The 16,558-nt window shown below is 38.1% G+C and overlaps 1 protein-coding gene across 3 annotated transcripts in view; it reads left to right on the top strand.

Moving 5' to 3' along the window:
* Window positions 1–16,558, top strand: part of rxraa (retinoid X receptor, alpha a) — a 159,617-nt gene that overhangs the window by 50,789 nt on the left and 92,270 nt on the right. Inside the window, exon 1 of one of the 3 annotated variants that reach the window (XM_017492923.3) lies at window positions 934–1,213. The exons of the other annotated variants lie outside the window; for them this stretch is intronic. Coding sequence (XP_017348412.1) covers window positions 1,186–1,213 — 28 coding nt within the window. The 5' untranslated portion in view covers window positions 934–1,185. Of the gene's footprint in view, window positions 1–933; window positions 1,214–16,558 lie in introns of those variants that run through there. 3 annotated transcript variants of the gene reach the window in all.

Genomic DNA, 16,558 nt, shown 5'->3' with positions numbered 1-16,558 from the left:
TATATATCCGAACCATTTATATGTTTATTCATTCTAGACATGCACTTCCTTTGATTTCAGCTCTGTCTGATTAATTTTTAAGATTAGACTGGGGAAAAAACAGTCTCTTTAAAGCCTCCATTTGGGTCTCAGGTCAGCGTATTATTTTGTGACCTTTTACGAGTCAATTTTGAGTCAATGAACTTGCAGGCTGATCAGAGGTGAACTTCTTTCATATTTGATATCGATGTTGGAAAACTACCCAGCAACAAATAGAACATAAACCAAAGAAGGAATTTTTTTTTCAAAAATCCTAACACACACACACACTCACACACACACAATCGTGTTTTCCTTCTGTTTTACAGTTGCACATATTACATAATTTAATCACAGGACATCCGATAGGATCCATGAATAAAATCCTTGAGATTAAAAATCGTACACAGCAGTCCACTGTATACATTTAGTGCACTACTTATTCTCCACATTGCCAATATACTATAGTGCACACAGTGTACAAATGATCAAATCTACCTCCAAAAATTCTCTAGCTTAAAAATACATTTATGTATGCAATCACTATTATCAGCAGGAAGTCGAACGCTCTCGTGGGCAACCACTATTTCACCAAAAACCCAAATTGACCGGAAATAGACCAATAAAAAAACATTTCAAGTAAAAATTATTATTATTATTATTATTATTATTATTATTATTATTATTATTATTAAGTCAGAATAAATCTGTGGATGTTGAAGATCAATCACGTGTTAAATGATAAGTATTCATATAGTGGTTGGAAGTGTTGGATATTTATGTTCATGCCTCTTAGTTTGAGTTGTCTTCTGGTAAGAATGCTGAATAGTAATGCGTCCCTGATTGAGGACGTCCCTCAATGGGGATGGAGTCCCCCTAGAGTGGGCCCTGCTGCAGTAGTTATGAGTGTGTGTGTGTGTGTGTGAGAGAGAGAGAGAGAGAGAGAGAGAGAGAGAAACAAACTCAACTATCGCAAAAGTGAAAATCAGGCAGAGTGTCAGTGAACGCTGCTTTTCCACACTGCGCTTTTACTACGCGGATCCGCATTTTACTGCCATCAACAAGGACGCGCTCGATTTCAATTTCCAGATTGAAAACAAAGCAAAAAAAAATAACAACAACAACAACAACAACAGCTGGCATTGGCATGAGCTAACCCGATCAGACATGGAAACCAAACCATTCTTATCATTGGGTAAGTTTTCCTCCCTGTTTATTTATTTATTTATTTTTTCCTTTTAAATGCCCAGTGTGGAAACGTCTCACTCAACGTGTCCTTCTCCCTGCGCGTCTTTGCACACGTTTGTGCGCCGTGTGCGCACGATTTAATGCCCAGAATCAAAACGTGCACGTGCAGGATGACTTCTAGATTTCAAACTTGTAGCTTGCACATCCTACACGTTTTTAATTTAGACAGGGTTACTGTTTTCAAGTGCGCAAAACTTGGCTCCAGTGCCACTGACACGCGTTTCCAATGACAGTAGCAAGCGGGGCATTTAATAAAGTCTGCTTCCTCTCCCGTGTTTACGTTTGACTGCTATTGATGATCAGATCCGAGCCTATAATAATGCCGGAAGTTTCCGAAATTTGAGGTGGTGCTGTGTATTTGGACTGTATGACTATGTTTTAGGAGTGGAGTGGAGTGTAATGTAGTGTGTGTGTGTGTGTGTGTGTGTGTGTGTTAGAATGTCACAGCGCGCCTTCACTTCACCCAAACGTTCACGTCTCTATTCCTTTCAGTTTCAAATCGAATTTCTTATTATAAAACACTCATTAAGCATGTTGTTCTAACGTTATTATGTTCTTATGCATCCGACTTTGCACTTTAAAAAAATAATTTTTTTATTTTTTTTTTAAATTAATCCGACTCCGATTTTATTTTAGTCCTGAATAACTGTAGATTAGTCTGGTTCAGGATGTGGACAGTATGTTATACACACATTAAACAAATAGGTGTTTAAAACTTCTTTAAATAAATAAATAAGTTTACATGACAGTTAATGTATATAACTGCTTTAGTACTGTCTGTGCGTTAACTGATTAGCAGTGAAGAGGTGTGGTTTCTATAGGTTAACCTGTGTGGGGGTGTGTTTTGGTGCTCCATACTGCGCTTTAAAAACGCATTGTATAATTCTAACATGCTATAGGTCGTTTCTGCGCATAATTATTCCTAATAAATCGTTGTTATTTGTTTGTGTGGTAGAAAGTTGTTATGTAATAAAGAACTAAAGACTTAAAAAGTGTGTGTGTGTGTGTGTGTGTGTGTGTGTGTGTGTGTGTGTGTGTGTGTGTGTGTAAATAAGGATGGATTTACTGTATAATGTCTAATAATAGGAATTTTAAAGAACCTTAACTAAGTCTAAGTGGTTACATATTTTGTTTATTATTATTATTATTATTATTAGTAGTAGTAGTAGTAGTAGTAGTAGTAGTATTAATTTAATCACCTAAAACACCCCAAGCACATGAGTCCTGATTGTTCTCTAATAATACACTCGCACCTCAATCAAGGTGTCACCGCTCCAATCCTGAGCTCTGTCTGCGCGAAGTTTCTGTGCATGTTCTCCCCATATCCGAATGTGTGTATCGATTGTAGTCCCATGTATGGTGTGCTCCCGCCTCGTGCCCAATGTTCTCAGGACACTGCATCCGGATCCACCACCACCACCCTGACCGGGATAGCACAGTTTATTATGTATTTTATACCTAAAGCGAAGCCGGTTTAGCGCTGTGTGATTACAGTAGACTTTTATCATTATTACGTGTCCCACTATATAAAATGATCCCAATAGAAATTCTTAGCTGAATTCTGTAACGGTGTTTGCAATTACATTCTCCATATCTGATAATATGATAGACCTGTGATTAAAGAAATCCACTTTATGTTCAGCTTCCTTCATCAATCAGTGCGAGATATGGGTTAGTGCTGAAAATGGGTTTGGATGAATAGTAACATTCATCAAAGTGATCAAGAGGTACTAAGGATTTTCATTTCTGTGTATTAGGATGTTTCGTTTACGTTACTGCATTGCCGCTAGCGAATTTGTAGCTGTCTGATGAGTCCCGCATCACCCTGTGCTATCGTCCGGCTTGGTGGCTTTTATTCAAGCGTCAAAGCAGCCGTCACACTCTGAGATTTTAATAAGAGAAATTCTGGCAGTGTCCAAAAGTGTTGTCACTGTCTTTGGTCGCAGTGGCACTAAATAAACTTCTAACGAGCGTGTCAAATGCGTTCTAAAACCTCCAAAGAATTAGTTGACGATGTGCGATTCTTATCTGTGGCAAGAAAATTGTAAATTAGAAAGTTGCCTTAAATAAGTCTTTGTGTGGTGACGTGCAGCATTGGTTCGTAATGTCAAGTTGCACATCCTAAGCAAATTCAGTCATAGCACTTATCATATATCATTGACCCTGTACCATTGAGGCCACAATCAGACCAGGTACTCTTCACATCCCACTCAGTTGTGCTTAGGGTCGCCTCTAAACCAAATAGATGCTGAAGGTAGTAGAGCTCGGAGCACAATAATGCGTGTAACCCAATACTTGCAGATCCCCACAGATGAGCTCATGAACTGGGGGGGGTCGTATACAGTTCAGTTTGGCCATTGTGTTACTTATCAGGCCGAAGACAGTCTGGAGTGTTACTGTGTCCCTTTTCATGAAAGAGTCATGTTACACCTTAACACTCATGGTTACATTGTCTCTACACCAAGACAAGATGTCTGAGTGCTCAGTGGGCTGTGAGGACTTTTCTGCAGTTTCGACGTCAATACGTATGCAGTATATTTATAAATGCAACTTTTTGGGGTGAATTTTGCGGTCTTTCGGACTGCAGGCGTTTGATTTAACGCTAAAGAAGGCAGAGTAATTGACATTAGACCATAGTCAGGACAAGATAGAGTCCAAATTTGAGGCATTTCATTTGGTGCTGCATTGGGTACTTATCAATTTTGCCAGTGCAAAAGATTCATCATCTCGAACCCTTTACTCAGTGTGATTTCTTAGATTTAATTAATTTATTTATTTTTAGCTTTCCACTCGTCATTCATTCTTCCCATAGACCTTTTTTCAATAGCAATTTTAGCATTATTAATTGCCTCTCGGCTTGATGTATATCTCCTTTTAATGAATAATTGTCAACCTGCACAGTGCACACTTTTCATTTATTTACTGTCCATTAGCTCATTAAAAGTTAACCAGCAACACACGTTGATTTCATTGTTTTTAATGAACTTGATAGTGATTTGTTTATGCAGTGCATGATTGTGATGTTTAGCACTTTACACTTTAAAGAGCTAAAGTAACTGGATAAATGTATTGTCATTTTTTAGTGTGTGTGTGTGTGTGTGTGTGTGTGTGTGTGTGTGTGTGTGTGTGCGTGCGGTGCATGACTATATCATGGGACCGAGTGCCGTTTGTCAGCTGTTGCATCAGCCTGCTGCACCATTGTGCTAACATCAGACTATGATTTATTTAGTTTCACTGACTAGTATTTGTGCTAAGGCTGATTCTCTTTGCCGTTTTACCAAAAATCACTTTGATCATCAGATTTTTCGTTACAGCCACAAAAACAAGCACGTCCCTAGGAGTCCCGCAAGCTATTTTCACTTTTTACCATTCAAGAGTCAATAAGCCAGTCTTATGGTGCCAACCCGTCATTTAAACCGCAATATATCTTTCATGGAGTCTTCGACCGTGTCTCAGGATCCGACTGATGTGGGTGCTACTATTCTCCGCCTTGTCAGTCAACTTCATGGTCTTTGAGGAGAAACTGACATTCATAACCATGGTGGAGGGGTTGCACATTCCTCTCCTGGCCATAATTCAGGAACAAAGGTAGAACTGGGTGTGGGGATTATTTTACAGGGCCGTGTTTGAGGGGGGCGCACAGTCTCACACCATTAAAGCATACAAGTCAGGTTTTTTACTGCCTGCCAGTTTTGGGTTCCCTTTTGTAAAAGGGCTGCAGCTGTCATTTTTATAGGAACGGGTTTATAGGAAAAGTTAATGGCTTAAAGTGATCATGCTTTGCTTTTCTTGCAATCCACTAGTTTTGATAAACAGCTACTAAACTGGGGCTTTAAGGTACAAATGCTTGTCGCTGGAGCGAGACCCTCAAGGGTAATTTTTAAGCCCTATTTGGAAAAGATCAAATTAAAATTTTGATGTGGTTTAATTCCAAAATTCCAGGCGATTGTATTTCTAGATCAACCATGCTGGTGTTTTTCTCCCTTAACCCATTTCCAGAGCAAGTCTTAGGGACACTGGAGGCCATTCCATCATAATGCAACTTTTAGACTTTTTTGTCAGAAAAACGTAAGTTCCTTAATTGTCTAACATGAAACATAATTGTAAATGATCCCATAATGTTCTGTATATTTAAACAGCTAATGCATATTAAACATCTGTCTTTATAAGAAAAGCCCTGTGGAAACTCACTGGTCCTGACATGTAAAAAATACTGTTACAGACATCACCTATAGAACATAATCCCGTCTCAGTGGGTCTAAAGAAGTATATCTGTAGAGGAGCATCATTAAAATACACCACTGGACTTTAAGATACGATGCTGCACTAATTATGTACATGCAGATTGGTCTGTGTACATTTACCTGTATTCTTCTTTTGTTTTGAAATGAAAAAAATATGACGGAAATGGGATGGGGCTTTTTTGTCTTTAAAATCTTTCATTTCTCATATATATGTAAGCATAGAAGTTGCAGAAGGCTATCATTACTGATTTATTTTGTGCAGGAGAGAAACAATATGACGTAATGTAACACTCAGATTTATGGCCTGGTTGGTTTTGAGTCCATTATAGAGCATATAGCTGAATTTATGTCATAGTTGCAGTATACACTGTTAACAGTTTGTGAGGTTGAAACCCCACAGTAGTGAGATTGAAAGCTTTAAAAAACAAAGAGTAGAGAGACCATGACCTTTGCTCCCCACATGGTTTCCTGCTCTGGATTTCAGTTTGCTTCAGGTAAGGTTTAACCATGGTGCATATATATATATATATATATATATATATATATATATATATATATATATATATATATATATATATATATATTTACAACAAGAATTTTTTGGTGCAGACCTTAACGACGTCCTCCACTTGATTTAGTAGACTCACTACCAGTGTGTTGCGCTTGCTTGACTCGATGTCCCCAATAACCGATCACTGATCACCATTATTTGTCCAGTTCTTTTCTTGACTATATTTAAAGGTAATAAAAGCATTTTATTCCATCTGTAACTGTTTCTTTCATGTCAATTTCTTGACTACTCACTACCACTGCTTCTTTCTGTCTGCATTCTTGACACAAATTATGGTATTTTGTAATTATGTAAATAGCTGCTTTGACCGTTTTGCGAATATGTTTCTAATCTATTAATTTTAATTCTCATACAAATCCCATTCTATTTTATTCAAGTGTCTTCAGAAAATCTTTTTCCTGAAAGACGTTTTGATAATCAAATCATGACAATTCGACGAATATGCTAATTACTCTGTGACATCATCTGGAGACTATTTGAGCATGCATTGGCTACTTTACCCTGAAACAAGCTGGCAACATTGCTGTCTTTTTACTAAGTATTACTTGCATGCACTGAGTGGGATATTGATCAATCTTGCTGTGTATGTGTGTGTGTGTGTGTGTGTGTGTGTGTGTGTGTGTGTGTATTATAATATATTCATTCCTGCCATATGTCTGCTGGGTCTAATCAGAGGCAGACGATGGAAAAATTTCCTGCGTATGTGCTTGCAAAGTGAAGGAGGGGCAGGGAGGGAATGAATTGGTTTTGGGTTTATTATTATTATTATTATTATTATTATTATTATTATTATTATTATTTTATTTTGCCAACAGGCTTCCTGAAGCTTAGCGCTCGATGTCACCGTGTCTGTCACCTCCATCTGTGCTAGTCTACAGTATGTAGCTGTGTAGTACTGTAGTTTTTTTCCTTTCTATCCTTGGAGTCTCTAGTTTTTAGAAAAGACACACTTTGGCAAACTGAATGTTTTTGGAGTTCGGTTGATGCTTGTGTTCGATTCTCCTGTCTTTCCCCATTCATTAATCAAGCAGCGATAGACAGTTGAATTCCCATCCAGGAGCAGCCCTGCCAGTTTGAATGTTTTCTATTCCTCAGCCTGTAATCAAATTGTACTGGCCCCTAGTGTGCAACATTGACAGCAAGGTAATACAGCGGTGTCCATTTCCGCTTTATGAAGGAAAAATAACACAGCGCATCCAGTATCACAGCGTGATTGACTGCCTGTGGTGGACATGTAACAATGCTGAAATTTCATATGATATTAACTACCTTAGATGGCTCATTCTCATTAATATAGATGAGTGTTTTGGTGAAAATTGTTTTACCACAGCACAAAGTTTTTCTGATTTCAGGTGCTGAAAATAATGAGATCAGTATATTATCTCACAAATTAAACACTCCAGCTTTAAAACTAAATCTTTACAGGATACTCTGGAACTATTAGCGGCAAAAACCTGTATGCTTAGCTGGCTAGCTAGCTTATAAAGTTAAAGTTAGTGACCAAAATCTTGATTGTCATGGCATTTAAAAAAATTTTTTTTTAACATTTAGCTGCTGTTAAATAAATCTGTGAGAAAATAACAATACAAATCGCGAATTATACTGAAATCCTACTCCGAGTGTCTGTGACAAATACGAGATTGTTATAAGCAGTGAACTAGCTTGCTAGCTTTTTTTTTTTTCTCCATTTGGTTTTCATTTCCCATTTTAGCTCAGTATATTATCTCACAAATTAACCACTACTGCTTTTAAGCTATCACATAAATTATTAGAGGACACTCATAAACTATTAGCCGCTGAGCCTGTGTGCTAAGCTGGCTAGCTAGCTTATAGGCTTAACTTAGCTAATGTTAGTGACCCAAATCTTGATTGTTTTCTACGAACCAGCTACTGTCAAAAGAATCTATGAAAATTGAGACTGATAGTGAAATCTCACTTGTGTTTATCTGTGACAAATACAAGCTAGTAAATAAATAAATATATATATATATATATATATATATATATATATATATATATATATATATATATATATATATATATATATATAAAACTTTTTAAAAAAATTTATTATTGTAAATACATGACTTAACAGTTTCTTAGCACAGAAAAATATATCAGTGGTAATGATGATCTTTCAGTGTCCGTATTAATAACATAACATGCTACTACGTATTACTAGATATCATATAACCTCCTAGGCAGAAGTGTGTGGTCCTGGCAGAGATATGCCAAACTCTGTGTGAACATTTGTGACAAGAAAACAGGGACCAGTGTGTGCTTGCATGTCCGAGTGAGTGTGTGTGTGTGTGTGTGTGTGTGTGTGTGTGTGTGTGTGTGTGTGTGTATGCGACTATGTCCACTAATGCTACAGTTTACACTGGAGCACTAAAACCAATGTGACAGATTAAGGGCCCTGATTGCAATTATGATAACCCAGATCCATTACAGCCACCATAATGTGATCCGCCGAATTAAGATAAGATGGAAGGATTTGCAAGGAAATATAAGACGACCGGGATAAAGCAGGAACATATTTTTTTTTTTCTATGAGAACCAGGTTTTCCTTTTATCAGGATCAATCTCTCTTCACTTTGTTCTTTCTTTTTTCCCCCCTCCCCACTGAGCCCAGCACTCAGGAACCTGATTTACAGGCAGTAGATGCGTCCAGCTCCAGTGTTCTTTCATTCTGCCCACTTTTTTTCCTCTCCTCTCCTGTTTCCTGAATCTCACCTGGGCCTCCATTCATTAAGTTTCAGAGTCACAGCCCCGATGCAGGTCCGTCTCAGTACAAGCGATTGTGTTAATTACACCGGGAAAGGTGAAGACATTTAAATATAGATATTAATATTCAAAAGATGTACAGACATGTATACAAATGAGCTTCATCCACACCTAACATACTATTTTGATATGTAGTTTATTCCATTAGTTAATAACACACAGTTACTGCCTCATAATTTATGCAAAAAAGTCATCTTTTATTTCAGCGTATCTTTGTCTTTATCATTAATCCAAGTTTTCAGCCTGATCCATGCATCAAAGCTTATTTTCCACATAATATTAGCGTTTGTGTTAGAGCCTCTGGTGTTTCTTTTGTGCAAAGTCGTATAGGGTAGTGATTTATGTTTTCCGTATTATTTCATTCATTATTAAACCAGACTACGTAAAAAAAATATATAAAATAGCTCTCAGTTTTTTCTAAAAAAAGCAGCCCAAGCTTTTTTTTAAAAAAAAAAAAAAACTGAGAGCTATTTTTCTCATGATTTTTTATTTTTTTTTAAACACATGAAAAACACACAGTATTACAGCAGTGTTACAGCAGGTAGCATTGGCACTTTTTGAATTTAAACATAGTCTAAAACTAAAAGCAAACTTTTTAAATATATATTAATTTTGTTTTGTCCCGTTTTTGTGTACAGTGTAGCCTAGTGCTTGTTTTTCATTTGGTAACTTTGGCATAAGCCTATGTGGAAGTCTGATTTATGAAGAACTTCTTCTTTGAATTTATTGCTCAATCCATGAAAAGGAAATTTGGATGTTCCATGACTCAATTTTTACCTCATCCCAAGTAAACAGTTGGATGAAAACTTCACTATAATCCATAAACAAAGCTCCTTGTAGCTCCTAGAACAAGGATGAGACTGTGTAGATGTTTGCTGTGTAATAGTGTTTTCCCACTTAATGCCTGGGACTTTACTGATAATGTTCAGCATTTGCGTCATTTAAATACATAGCTTTCTGATTTTATTGTATCAGGGTGCATATATTCAAATTTGCCACAGGTTGTGAGACAAAGCAAATCATTGTAATTGTTGGAATCTGTGTTTCAGACACCTGAGTTTTGCTTTTTCTCTCAACTTACATCCTGTTCTTTGTGACTGCTGGTGACTCCCTCATATATATTGCATTCGTTTTATGAAAAATGATGTCCATGGTACAAGTGGCCAACTGCTACTTCATTTCTAAATCACTTACATTTCTAAATGGTGTTACCACATTTAGGTTTCCATTGAGCACTGACTGACCAGAGACATCCATTACTGGGCGTTCTGCATGACTTTAATTGGCCCATAAAAAGCCATTGGTCTGCTTTTGGTTGCTTCTGGTCTGCCTTGATTTAGCCTCTAAATTTATGACTTTTTCTGGTTTATATTCAGTTGGACGTCCTGTATATATCTACACTAGTTCTGGGAGATTCAACAATGTTAAGCTAATGTTAGTATTAGGATAATTATGCCACAAGAAACTTGTGAGATATTGCAAGTATTGTCATAATAGTATATTTAAAAAAAAATTCTTAAAAACAATTACTAGGTGATTGGAAACAGCTGGTTTGATTGTTAAAATTTGCAGATGAATTATTAATATTTACATTGTTTTGCCTACTTTACATGTAGCGTAGAAATGTCGTCCACAGCCATTTGTGGCCGTGAGTCAAGGAAGAAAAATTGGCCGTGCTCAATCACACGTCAATCACAGCGACACGAGTCAATCATGGGCATCAAGTATCAAGCTCACGAGGAAGAGGATGAATAGCGCTTTCCTGTAAGTGTGTAATGATGTCCTCTGACGCAGTAGTACAGAATTTCGCAGTGTTTTGTGATTATTGCGGCAAAAAATGCTTGATTTTGCTGCAATTTCTGGGGGGTTTTTTGGGCGTTTTTTTTTTTTGTGTGTGTGTGTGTGTGTGTGGAAAACCACCTGAATTGGCATAGTTTTGTAGTTCAGTTTGTTGGTAAATGAGACCTTTTAGCTGTACTCATGTTCGGCGCACGTGAATCGAAGTGCGCTTTGGCTGAAGCACGCTGTGATGATGTCACATGATGTGTCTTGGCCCAGATCTACGGAAAATCTGTGGCATTTTTGAAATCGAGAGTTTTCTCGATTTTTGCGTTCATTTCTGTGAAATCCTGAAATCTTGGAGAGACTGCTTTACGTGTCTCGGACGAAGCACATGTTAGCCTTCACCGTCCCTGCTTGGTAGTTGATGTGCGATGGGGAGAATCAGCTTGTGGCTGGGAATTGGGAAGACCAAATTGGGAACAAAACTTTAATTCTGGATCAATAATGTAGGCAGACATTGTTTTTCACGTCAGTCTTTCTGTTCACTCGGCTAAATATCCATCGAGATGCCGTTCTTGTTCCTGGCAGTGGATCAGCTTCTGTTCACACTTATGTATATATGGGAATTATGTCGCAATATTGATCATTTTCCAGGATTTTGACTCGTACTGATGAGGCATGTGTTTGATCAGTGCTTTAGAGGTGCTAATCAGAGCCTCATGCTTAGGGAGGAGAAAAGACACGTTCTTATCAGCTCCCTAGTGTGAGGATCCTGCTTATCATTAAGTGGCTGTTGAGCTGTGAGTGAGAGCCCTTTAAACCTGAGTGCCACTAGCTGCCACTGATGTGTGTGTGTGTGTGTGTGTTGTATTTCAGTTTGAATTGTTCGAGTAATTTAGGAGCACTTATGGCATCGGATCAGGAGGCGGTTGTGGTTTGGCTGTTGTCCTGCGTGTTTGTCTAGACTACCGGCACAGCCTGCCTTGGGCTGCGGAGCCTTTATGCTTACGATGGCACTTGAAGAACGTTTCTTAGGGCAGAAAAGCCCAGAGGGAGATGAGAAGCAAGCAGGCAGGCACTGGAAGTGTGTATGCGTGTGTGTGCGTATGCGTGTGTGTGTGTATGCGCGCGTGTGTGTGTGAGAGAGAGCAATGCACCGCATTCCGCAGGGCGTACATTCCAACGCCTGAAGAAAACGGCCCTGACAAGTTCAAGTGTCACATTTAGGACGGTTTCTTGTGTTTCAGCCTACGGCGAGGAACAGGAGACAGCCTCGGATTATAGTGTGCGTGTGTGTGTTGTTTCTAGTCTGGCAAAACTTGAATACACTTTTTAAGTGTGTTTAAGAGGTGCGCTACCCAGAGAAGCTTATGGCTGTTGTATTGTCTGGGATACTTTGGGTTAAAGGTTGTGTTTGGGTCACAGCCTGAGGGCGGAGTAGCAACCCTGGCACATTTTACTGTGTGTGTACGCATGTGTATATGTGTGTGTGTGTGTGTGTGTGTGTGTGTGTGTGTGTGGGAACCACAGGACTAACCACAGCTCCCACTAAATGTGTTACAATGGAGAAAAACACTCTCTACCTGGGGATTGTGTTTCATTTCATCATGCTGCTGTGGAACATTTCAGACAAATCTTCCATTTCTTTTTCCTCCTCTCACTTACTCTCACTTTTTTTAGTATTGGTATTAGTAATATTATTTGTGCGGGGTTTTCCCCCTTTTAAATCCTTTGTACTTATATAGCTATCAATCTTTCCTATAAGAGACGGTTTTGACATAAAGCAACATAAAAAAAGGAAAAGGCTGGAAGGAGAGAGGAAGTCTTGAGAACTGGCACATCTGGAGTGCTTCAGTGAATATTTCGGCAACATCTGGAGAAAGTCCCCCTGAATTTACGGGTCGCTCTTTTGATTTAGCCCCCGTTTTCTTCCCTTCTCTCATTCGTGCAGTCTGCGTTCGGCGGCTTTAAAGTGCGCCGCCATGTAAATAAATGAGAGACTCCCATTACGGCACAGGTCGAGTCGTTCCACATTTTTATTGTGGTCTAAATTGCGCCCATGCGACCAGACCCCCCCCCACCACCACCACCACCACCCCACCCCCTTTGTGTAGGGAGCCTAATGAAGTGGTTGAGCAGAGAGAGAGAGCGAGACAGAGCCGGAACCCAGCTTGCCATAAAATAAAAAAAACCTGCTACGCCTCTTGCTCCATTTAAACACACTAATCCTGACAGAAATTGCTCGCTCTTATTGGAGAGTAAAATTTAATCCTTAACCATGAATCGTGATCCTGGAACGAATTGTCCGTGGTCGAGGCGATTAAGAAATATTCTATTGACGTGAGTTTTAGACGTGTGTAGAATCGTCCTCATCTTAAACAAAAAGTTTGGGTTGAAGACCAGACCTGATTTTATGTTGGTGTGTGTGGTCTGGTAGGGCTGTGATCATTTACTTAATGTTCATTTAACTTAAGGGAGGAGTTTCCAGTGTCAGCACTTTTTGTAACAGTCAAGTCAGTTTTCTGATCCAGGAAAGAGAACTTCCAGCTTCTCAGTAACATGATAAGATGCGTTTTATTTTATTTTATTTTATTTTACCTCAAAAGGGAGAAAAGTAGAGATATTTATAGCCGCTGTATCATAAGTAATAACAGGAACTTACTTGGCTTGTGGACTTTCCATAATGTTAAAAGTAACATTAATTGGATAAAAAAAAGCACAATGCATTGTTCACAATGTGTTATCTTTTTTTTTTTATGTCATCGTTAGGAAATTTATGACATACAAGAGGAATAAAACACTTTAGGCTTCTATGCAAGACCTCATTGTTGATTATTTTCCTATAACAGTCTTTCATTCTTACATATTAATTCTTATAGTAATGTTAGTCTTATTAGTTATTTTCTTTCTGCTCGTTCTCAATCAAATCTGCTGGAAAAAATAAACTTAAAAAAAAACACACAAAAAAAACACCTGTTCTCTCTCTTATAGGATTTCTGTTTTCATTTTTCAATTTCACAGTGCTTTATTGCCAAAAATAAAAATCCGAACTTGCTCACTTTCTTTCTCTCTCTGCTAGTCTCACTCTGCCTCTGAGGTGATTTAAGCTTTTTCCTTAAATAATTATCTGCCAGTCTGATACACACTCTCTCTCTCTCTCTCTCTCTCTCTCTCTCTCTCTCTCTCTCTCTCTCTCTCTCTCTCTCTCTCTCCCTCTCTGCCGTGTCTCACTCTCTCTCGGATGCAGGTGGTTGAACGTGTCCCCCTCTGTCTGCGTACTGAGCTATTTTCTCTGTGTTGCTGTGCAGATGGCCTACATCTTTCTGCCTGGCTGCACCTGTAACGAGAGAGAGAGAAAGAGAGAGAGAGACAGAGAGAGAGAGAGAGAGAGAGAGAGAGAGAGATGTGCACATCGTTACTGTGTGTGTGTGGATGGATTGACTCTCCTCATTCCTGCATTATTCACTCCACTACCTCAGCATCCACTCCTTCCTTACATGCTGACTTTACTCTGCTGTTTCGCAAACCAGCTATGTTTCTTAAGGGCTAATCTTGTGCTAAAAACAGAGAACAAAATCACAAGATCTGCGCACAAGATGATACAAAACAGAACTAAAAAACGACCGTGAACTAAAACACACATTACAAAATTGTGTTTGTAAATTTTGACATTTGTGGATTTTTACAACAATTATTTTATTATTTATTTTATTTCATTTAGGCTATCCTTTTTTTCCCTTTATTTTTCTTTATTACCTTTTTTTTTTTTTGTCTTTGGTTTCCAGATTTTTTTTTCCACACAGGCTTTTAGTCAAACTCCTGTTAATATAATTCAAATAATAATAAAAGAAATAATGAAATAAATGGTTATAATAAGTATGAACTTCCTGGCAGATAGGTTTGTCAAAAACGACATTTTGTTTGCATTTGTTTAAATAATTCTTAGGGGTGCCAATATATTTTGAGTGACTAGTACAACTAGTATTATATTTATTTATAGTATTATATTTCTTAAGTTGTATTTATTCTGTTTTTGCACAGCTTGTGTTAATTTTGCCACTACTCCAAACACAATAACTCATAATGATGAACCGAAAACAAGTTTTTAGAATTTTTTTTCACACCCTTTATTTAATCGTTTGTAGAAGCCTTACAGGCAGCATATGTCTTAAAACAATATATATAGATCTAACGTATTTCAGAGTCTTAACAGGAATTTATGTTGTGTGTGTGTGTGTGTGATATATATATATATATATATATATATATATATATATATATATATATATATATATATATATATAATATTTCTCGCATAAGTGCTTCATTTCTTCATTATTTATTTATTTTGCATTGAAGTGTGACCTTGCATCAGCCTGTCTGCTTGTTCTCTTGATCCAGATCTGTTTTGCTGCTTTTTTATGCTCAGCTTTTAGTCCGAGCCTCTCTGTACACTGAAATGACATTCTGTCTCTTTTGTTTAGTATCCGTTAGTAATTTTTCCCTTCAAGGCTGATTTTCACGGTTCTTTACGAATCCTTTTGGGGAAAAAAACCCCCCAAAAACGTCCTGTTATGAAATAACTTGCAGTGTAAAAGTGTTCGAAGGCAGCTTACAGAAATGATAATATAATCTTCAACATTATGATAATTCCATCAACTGTCTTCTTCAGTTGCTTGTTTTTAGTGATGTAAATTAATACATTTTTGGTTCTACGCCTTTTTTTTAAGGGCATTGCCTGTGTTGGGTCGTCACTTTGCATTAAACATCCATCGTACTCGACTTTTTACCCAGAGCACATTGGCATTTTCCTTCAATTTCCACATCTTGCTCTTTTTAGCATTAAGCAGGGACTTCTGCTTCATTTATTACAGATTTAATTCCTTAACCAAACACGTAATGCACTACTGCATTTGGCTTTTACTCAGCTTCCATTTTAGATTCAGGCTGCAGCCTGATTTATTTATTTATTTATTTATTTTTGCTCTTGAAATACAGTGTTGCTTTTGTGTGGCACAGCTGTGTCCCAAATAGCTGCAGGTCTTTATCTATAGTCTCTTATTCGCTCTGTACGAAGCACATCATCGACTCGGTTACACCCTCCCTCCGCCGAGCTGGTCAGAAAGCCAGAGATAAAGCTGTAGTCAACATTTGTTTTGTAAATGACCACATGGTGCGGCAGCGTAATCCCTCCTGCATCGGGCCGGTCATGTGACTCGACCTAGTTTTTCTTTTTTACTCACTCTTTCCATCCTGACTGTATGAGTCCTGCCTGAATGAAGTGTACATTTCTACATTTAGCACTTTACGGGAATATGTTCGTCTAAAGTAACTTACAGCAGATGCAGGATTGTTTCAGGCGACTACGGGTTAAGAATTTCTGCTCGAACACATTAAAAACATTGTTGTTGTTGTTGTTGTTTTTTTCTTTTATGGACGTCCTAAACGTAAACTCGCAATCTTTTGTTCTTAACCTGAACCAGTGAGCCTCCGTTGTGCCAACACCCTCCATTGTTTTAAATGTAATGTCTACTCTAATAATGCTTCGTCAAGATGTTGCTCAGACAGCGTTTCGATTCAGATAAGCTATAATGGACATAATGGAATTTGTGCTAGATGTCTGACAACTAAAAATATTGCAGCGATGCTGTAGGAACGTGTGCAAACATTACGCAGTCCCTCCCGGATTTTGCGATTGCAGAAATTAACGCAAAACTCAAGCAAACTCGACGATATTCAGAGGCGTTTGCAATTTTTCTAAATTACCGTTAATTTTCCGCGGATTTCGGGCGAAACGCGTCATGCGACGTTATCGCAACGTGTATTCAGTCAAAGCCCTCCTCGATTCACGTGGCAAACCTGAGTGCAATTGTGATTTCGCCAATTCATAAAAACTCCACAAATTGCATTG

The sequence above is a fragment of the Ictalurus punctatus genome, chromosome 18 (genome assembly GCF_001660625.3).
Source record: "Ictalurus punctatus breed USDA103 chromosome 18, Coco_2.0, whole genome shotgun sequence".
NCBI classification, from domain to species: domain Eukaryota; kingdom Metazoa; phylum Chordata; class Actinopteri; order Siluriformes; family Ictaluridae; genus Ictalurus; species Ictalurus punctatus.
This window is presented reverse-complemented; position numbering and strand designations above follow the sequence as displayed.